The 7,653-nt window shown below is 35.5% G+C and overlaps 1 protein-coding gene across 1 annotated transcript; it reads right to left on the reverse strand.

Moving 5' to 3' along the window:
- Nucleotides 1-116: 116 nt before the first annotated feature.
- Nucleotides 117-3,373, reverse strand: LOC113713539 (exonuclease DPD1, chloroplastic/mitochondrial). The gene is made up of 5 exons (XM_027237295.2): nucleotides 3,264-3,373; nucleotides 3,071-3,149; nucleotides 1,856-2,499; nucleotides 541-746; nucleotides 117-431 (listed from the first exon to the last, which is right to left on the reverse strand). The coding sequence occupies exons 3-5, from the start codon at nucleotides 2,431-2,433 to the stop codon at nucleotides 208-210; spliced, it is 1,008 nt and encodes a 335-aa protein (XP_027093096.1). The 5' UTR covers nucleotides 2,434-2,499; nucleotides 3,071-3,149; nucleotides 3,264-3,373; the 3' UTR covers nucleotides 117-207.
- Between the last annotated feature and the right edge of the window lie 4,280 nt (nucleotides 3,374-7,653).

The following is a 7,653-nucleotide window of genomic DNA, read 5'->3' on the forward strand; positions in this document are numbered from 1 at the left end:
GATGAAAAGCGTCCAAGGACAAACAAGCAGGCATCCCCACTCCACAGAAATGGTCGAGTTGAAAATGTAAATATTACAGACTGACACCAAAAATATGAAGAATTAACAGAGCAATGTAATAAAAATGGCTAAAATTTTTCATTAAGAAAGAATGAGTAAGAAATGTTACAACAATTACAATTACAGGTGCAGAAGAACTGTATTAGTCTAGCTAGAACTTTTCTTCTTTTTTGAGTTTCTCAATTCTAAGTCACTAAAGGAATATTTCTCAATAATGCTAGAACCCGACAATTTCAATTCAAAGGTGATCTTTTGGAAAATCAGGGACAGCATTTGAACATCTGCAAGAGCTCTATGAGCAGAGCCCTTTAAAGGGATTTTGAAAGTCTCCCCAAGGGCTTGCAATGATAGCTTTAAAGCTCCTTTAAATCCTGTTTGGCCACATCAAAACCAAGTCAACTCATCAATTATGCAATGCAAACAGAAAACTTTACTCGAGAATCTGGGCATGAGTGGCAGGTAGGAGGAAGAGGGTGAAACCTTTGGACTTCATAGCTTCCCTCGCTAGGGGAAGGGTGTCAACAAAGAGCCAATCTGGCGGAATCTTGTAAGAGCACCTACTAAACTCTTCAGCAAGGAAGGGAACGTCAAAATTACGAGCATTATGAGCTATTAAAACCACAAAACCACCAGGTTTCTGGCGGCTTTTAATGTACTGCAGTAAAATGGGAATCAGCTCCTCCATCCTGCAAAAGGTTAACCAGATCAGGACAAAGAAAAATATCTCCAATTAAAGAAAAATCCATAGACTTTCTACTGACATTTTTCATGCTATTTTAAACCTTCCAATGCAAAAGCTATCCAATCAGTAGTATTTGTTTCAAAATCCTTGTGAAGTGCTTTCAAAAAAGAAAAGTGTTTGATTATGATTTTTTAGAGTATATCTACTATAACTACTCTTGATGTTCATAAGAGGTTTAAATTTCTGAACATTTTGCTACCCTAATCTTAGTTTTGAGCTACCCATACATAGGCAAACCTTTGTTTAATGTTTTTCACATTGAAAGTTATCTCAAAAGCACCAAATTTTTAATGTGGCACAAGTGCTTCTGAAGCCAAAAGTTGCAGGAAGGTGATTAGTAAACCTCCTTACAATGCTCATTGGCTTAATAGAGTCATTTTCTTTGTCAGTACCGGTGACCACCACACACAGACGCACTCCTCATTTTTTTTTTTAGAAAATAAAAATAAACAAAGAAACAGTATTTCGCTAACAAGACTTGGATGATAATCATTCACGGTTGTTCCAGAAATAAAAGAGTATGCCATGGTTTTGGAGAAACATAAGAGATCCAGTCTTATTCTAGCAATAAGCCATGCCCCCATAAACGGTCAAAATGCAAGCTGTTTTGGAAACAAGGCAACATGCATTGAATCCACCAAGACAACTACCACGCTTGTGAAGAGCACATAGAAGGAGTAACATTACTCATTGGGGGGGGGGGGGGGGGGGGGGGAGGGGGGAAGGAGCTTCCATCAGGAAACCTCAGCATTGGGGCTATTCCGATGTTTTTCATGGGAGTCTTGTCTAGAATTCTCAAACAGGACTTACATGTAAAAGTAACTTCTTTAACTGGATTCTCATGATCACATCAAAACTTGAGTAGCAGATAACATAAACTCTATTTTCAGGAGATTACCAAATTTCCAGAATGTTCAGAATTATGATTGACATGAATGGCAAAAAATCATTAGTAGGTTCAATTGACAGGACAAAAATGTTAGACCAGTGCACAATATAAGCTGAATGTAAGCAATATGACAAGAAAATGAATAATAATTTAGAACGGAATACCTTGGAACATCAGGTTTATTAACCATATGGGTTGAAATACCATGTACATGCGAGTTTGGAACATAGCATTTGGGATTCACTAGAGTCTGGAAGATGCTGTTTTTACCTCCTGCAAGATCCTGGAGAGCTATCTCAATAATCCGGTCCTCCGTTCTGCTAAACCCAGTAGTCTCAATATCAAAAACAATAAACGATACAAGTTTGGCCAGTTCTTTGTTTTCAGCAATCATTTGTCGAATATCGAGAACTTGGGTCCTCTCTACGTCAGTCACACTAGATTTATGGGTATTCAAATTAGTGCTTAAAGCTTCCTCCAATATCTCATCTTTTATATTTCCTTTGCTACTTAAACTATCCTTTTTTCTTCCTTCTGTTTTCATGGTTATTATCTGTCTGCTATACCTCCTATACTGTCTTCCCTCAGGCCCATAATTACCAGAACCAAGAACCTTGAAGCTAGAAGTGATTCCCGCCCTTCTATTAAGGATGGGAAAAGTTTCCCACCAAGAATTAGCCAAAGCATGAATCCTGTATCTTGGAAATTGTAACAGTGAGAAGCACATTGCAACTTTTCTCATCTGAACTCAAGAATCACCACACGATGATATCGGAAAAAACACTGGAAATAAATGAATTGATTTAACCTGCAAATGAAGTGACAACTTGTATTAACTTGCTGCATATATCAGTACAAGCAGAACTCAATAGTGAGTCTACAAACATACAAAATCTTCTATCAGATGATTACAAGAAGCAGAAAAGGCACAACAGCACCAGCAATGATCATTTCATGTTGTTTCTTAAGTCATCACTTAAATTAATGGATCAACAGTAGGAGAAAAATTCAATAAATTGCTAACATGGAAACAAGATTGTATAGAACAAAATATAGGCCATATAAAGGATCTTGGAGTACATTAATAATATTCATTAGTATTTCGTTACCCTTGCACTCCCTGTGTCTCAACATATATTCAAGTTCCCAATAAGTGAATATAAAGTTGCAGACTTCACCAGAAATTTCGCATGAACAATCATACAAACATTTGGTAATCATTCTGCAAATGAACATACAGTGCAAGCGCATCCCCAGAAACCCGAACCGAAACCAATACATATTCAAAGAAAAACGGTAATATTGAGTCCAAGATGAGATTTTGCGCCCGACCCATTTTCAGAAATCGAAAACCCAATTCAGAAAAATCATGGACTTGCCTGGGAAGTGTTCCACTTGCAAAGAAGCGTTCACTCATGAGTGACCCACTTCAGGAGTAGTAATATGGTTTGTTGATCACTGCTACAGATAAGATATAAATAATTAGTAGGTTAGAGGGAGGAAAGGAGGAGAAAATGAAGGGAAATATGGATGGAGTGGAGATCTCTGAGGGGGAGAAATGGAGGTGGAAACCTTGAAGAATTTGAGAAAAAGGGAGACGTGGAGTGTTCAGTTGAAATTGGAACCCAAACTGCCCACCCCACGAACTGCGGATCTTGTGGCCCGGATCCATTTATTTCGGGCCTTTTCACAAATAGTAAAAGTGATCCATGTTCTTAAACTTCTCTTTTTGGTTCTTTTCACTTCTTTGACGTTAGCTAATTTACCAATTGTAGTGGCCTGTTTGGATAGCCGGGAGAAAGTGACCAAGGAGGGTAGATCCCTTCTTCTTTTGTTTTTTTTGGGGGGGGGGGGGGGGTGGCCAGAAGAGGATAGAGTCAAAAGTAGTGTTGGAGGGAAAAAAGAGGATTGGAGAGAAATAAAACATCATAGTTAAAAAAATAAATAAAAGATCATATATGTGGTTTGGTTTGGCAATTTAGGGAGAATGAAGGACATGAGAAATTTTCAAATAATGAATCTTTTCAATATTTTTGGTATAAGTACATATTTACAGGGCATGAATAACTCTATTTAACACTCATAATTGTCATCCAATAAAATCAATTATCAAGATCAGGACTTGATGCCATAATTCTAGGTTATTAGTGGATGAGAAATTTTTTGTTTTGCGCAAAGTTTATATAGGCACATTAAAAAATTATAGAATTTAACTTTTAGAATTTTAGGGAGGCTTAATATCTTTTTAGAATGCAGTAGGATTGCACTTATCAAATATAAGACAATTTGTTACACAAAAAAAAAAAAAAAACATTCTATACCACAAGCTATAACTTGTAAATTTCATAATTCAATTTTAAAAAGTACATTAACAAACTTATTTGTTCTTCTAGTATGCAATAAGTCTGTTTGCTGGGTGTCCGTTTAGGCACTCGTTAAAAGATATTTCAGGTATTTAATTTTTAGAAAGTTAAGATTAATTACGAAGGATATATATAAATGTAAGAGAAGATCATGATTGTCACTGTGTGTGTGTATGCATTGATGTTTTAGGTAAAATGTAAGTGTGTTAACAAGTACTTATTAAAAAAACCCTTTTAAAAAAGTACAGTAACAAACTTATTTGTGCAAGTAACTAGACACAAATGATAAAAATTCTTGAATATTTACCGAACACTATGCTCGAATTCAATTTCTAGGCCACTTAATATTTGCTAGCATCAAGCACCACTAGGAATGAATACAAACTCCGTTTTCTGCATCATCTATCCATAAAAATCACATTATTGTTTCGAGTTAATATCTCCCCACCCTTTTTCTTCCTTCTTTGATGGTGGTGATTTTTCTTTTTTTAAAGCTTTCATACCAAACACAGCCTTACAACAGTAGTATAATGAGAATTCCTTTCTTGGCGTGGGGAGATATGTTTGCAGCAGTTTCTTTGCTTATTACGTAAAATGCATCAAACGGATCATATGAGGTGGCCCTTTTTTTTTTTTTTTGGAATCAATCAAACAGTAAAATACTATCATGGGAGCAATTGCATAGATCTGCTGGCGGCAATGCCATCACCAATTCACAGCAATCATGAAATTCCAAGAATATTCTGCAACTCCGAATCAGTAACTTTCATGACATTCTGATGCAAACAAAAGCAAAACAATTCGTGTAGATTATGAACTTATGATGATATTGGAGGAATTAAAATTTCCCTGGTTGAATCCAACGTTAACTAGCTGATATAATTCTCTCTTTTATACCCAGAAAGAAAGAAAGGAAGAGAGTTGATCTTTCTATATATTGACAATATATACGCTAGAAAAATTGGATCTATTTTCACATATTGTAAAATTTGAATATCAAATTCAAATTATAATTATTTTATCATCTATTCAAAAGTGTAAAGACAGTCGGCCGGCGTACAGAAGATTAAATGAAAAAGAAAAAAAAAAAAGGTGTAGATTTAGTGCATAGTAGACCAAAAGATAAAAATAAAATAAAAATATGAGTGGTTTTGTTGATTGGTTAGGGTGGACAATAGCCATCCATAATTAAGGCTCTCTAATCTTTCTTGGATTAGCATCCGCAACCTAAATTACATGCGATGTGAAACCCAAAATTCATTGTTGGATTTGTAATCTACGAACGTCGGGCTTAGGATCCCAAACAACTTACCAACAAAAACTGGGAAACAACACCAAAAAAACCAACATTGTGGCGCATACAAATGTCTTTTGGGCTTGCGTTTAAGATCAGGGAGGGTAAGAAAGCTCGCCCAAATCACCAAACCATGAACTTCAAATAATTAATTAAGAACACAATTTAAGGCTGTTCATTAGAGGAAGCTGCCAATACCTTGGAAGACAATTTGTTAGGGAACATTTGCAAAATACCTTATTGTCCTAAATTCATGCCACATTCACTGCATTGCAGGATCAAATCTGTACCTTTAAAATTATAAGAGGATAAATTAAATGTGGATTATGTTTTTTTTTTTTTTTGGCTTTAAATTTCCTAATGTTATTGCATTTTTAGATAGTGATCACTTTTGTATTACAGTAGCCCCGAAACAATTTTACATAGGAGAAACGTTCAAAAGAAGTTATAACAATTTTAATAAGAGATGAAGACTTCTCAAGGTATAAGAGGGTAACGTCAAAGGATAAGAAAATATTTTCCGAAGTTGAGAGGAGTGATTGTCAGAAATACTTTAATACTTATAAAACTTTGAAACATGTTCTCCATTTTTGCAAAGTTGAGGGGCACAATTGCTCACCCTCAAGTAGGGGCATAAGTGATTCAAGCTACTTATAAGTAGTTCGATGCTGGATTCGAGAAAAATTCAACTCAGGCTCGATTTTATCGAGTTTAAACTTGAGCTCGAGTAGCAAATTGAGTTGAGTTCGAGCTTTAAAATATTATGCTAGGAAGCCTAATTGAACTAATTGAGTTTTTTTTTCATTATTTTAATTTTTATATTATTTATTTTTTACTTTTAGTTTTATATTTACGAAATTTTTAGTTTCTAGTTTCCAATTTTTTTTATTGGTGGAATTGAATCATACTTTCATCTAGGCATGGCTAATTTTTTTTATTTATCATTTTAATACTAATTTAAGTGTTTTGGATTTTATAATTGCATGTGGATTATTGAAAAATTGTGATTAGATTTTTTTTTCATATTTAATCAAGCATGCTTGATTGAATTCGATTTTGAGCTCGAGTTCAAGGTTAGAAAAAAAAAAAAAAAAAAAAGGTACTCAACAAACTCGAGGTCGAGTTCAAGTACCTCCATTTGTTACTCAAGTTGAGCTTGAGGTACTCGAAAGCAACTCGATTCGATTACAGCCCTACTGTTAAGATAACGTTGCTTTACGACTGTGCAGAGTTCACGTATTTTAGTATATATGTAAGAAGTACAAAGGAGAATGGATACTCCTTCAACATTGAGATATAAAAAATAAAGGCTAATTTCAAAGGGCTCCTTTAAGAGACGGCCCCGGGGGGGGGGGGGAAGCCTTGCAGCTTCAAATATGCGAGGACCTTACTGGTACTAAATCTCTTGTACATTACAATTTCTTCAAGTATGACGATGCGAAAATGTGAACAATTCCATAGGCTTCGTGGAAATTTTATGGATGCTTGTACTCCAAACACATTACTGTAATAGCTTCTTTCCTCCCTTAAATATCCTCAGTAAAAAGACAAAAAAAAAAAAAAATCACAAGAAAGCACCAAAAAGCAGTGAAATACAGTGATGATGGGAGAAGCACAGTGGCAGTGAAATGAGTGATGGAATATTAAAAATATTGCTCCATTAGAGCCAATCTTACTCTGATACGCCATTGACTTGTGGAGAAAAACAGTACTAGTAATTTCAACATGCTTTTGGGAATTTTACTTTAGTACCTAGTCACGTACCAATTTGTACAGTGATTTACCTAACCAATTACCTAATGGTGCAGTATTATTAATGTATCTTAGCCATGTAAAACTGTCCTCTTGGGAGCTAATCTCTAACTCCTCAACCATAAAATTCACCCAAGTCGTTCAAAACCTCACCAAAAATCAATCTTGGGAAACATTGTGGGGGGGGGGGAACCTTTGAGGTCTTAGTATTCTTGGGCAGTCATTCATATCAAGCCTAAGTAAGAAGGAAAGTACTTCTAAAGCTGTCATAGAGTAAACATGTAGTGGAAACACAGTAATAAAATTTGTGGGAATTTTCCCAGCTAAGAGCTCCTATGCAGAGACAATATTCCCTGTGGATAAGGGTTCAAGCCTAAACAATTCTACCACCAGGCGGCCATTTATTTTCATTGGGTCCACCTGCTCACCTAACAACGCGACATGGATACATTTTTTCCTCCCTCACATCTCCACCATTTTGGGCATTCCTCTTTCTGGTCTTTGCTTCAACTTTTCTTTGTGTCATGAGTTTTTATATAGCAACCATAAGCAC

This window comes from Coffea arabica, chromosome 10c, assembly GCF_036785885.1.
Source record: "Coffea arabica cultivar ET-39 chromosome 10c, Coffea Arabica ET-39 HiFi, whole genome shotgun sequence".
NCBI lineage: Eukaryota > Viridiplantae > Streptophyta > Magnoliopsida > Gentianales > Rubiaceae > Coffea > Coffea arabica.

Bases quoted from the DNA above. Each gene is read 5' to 3' on its own strand.
- LOC113713539 (XM_027237295.2), bottom strand. From the start codon at position 2,433: ATGAGAAAAGTTGCAATGTGCTTCTCACTGTTACAATTTCCAAGATAC. The intron at 747-1,855 runs GTATTCCGTTCT...AACCTTTTGCAG, and splicing joins AATAAACCTGATGTTCCAAG to GATGGAGGAGCTGATTCCCA. The intron at 432-540 runs GTTTCACCCTCT...GTGGCCAAACAG, and splicing joins GGAAGCTATGAAGTCCAAAG to GATTTAAAGGAGCTTTAAAG.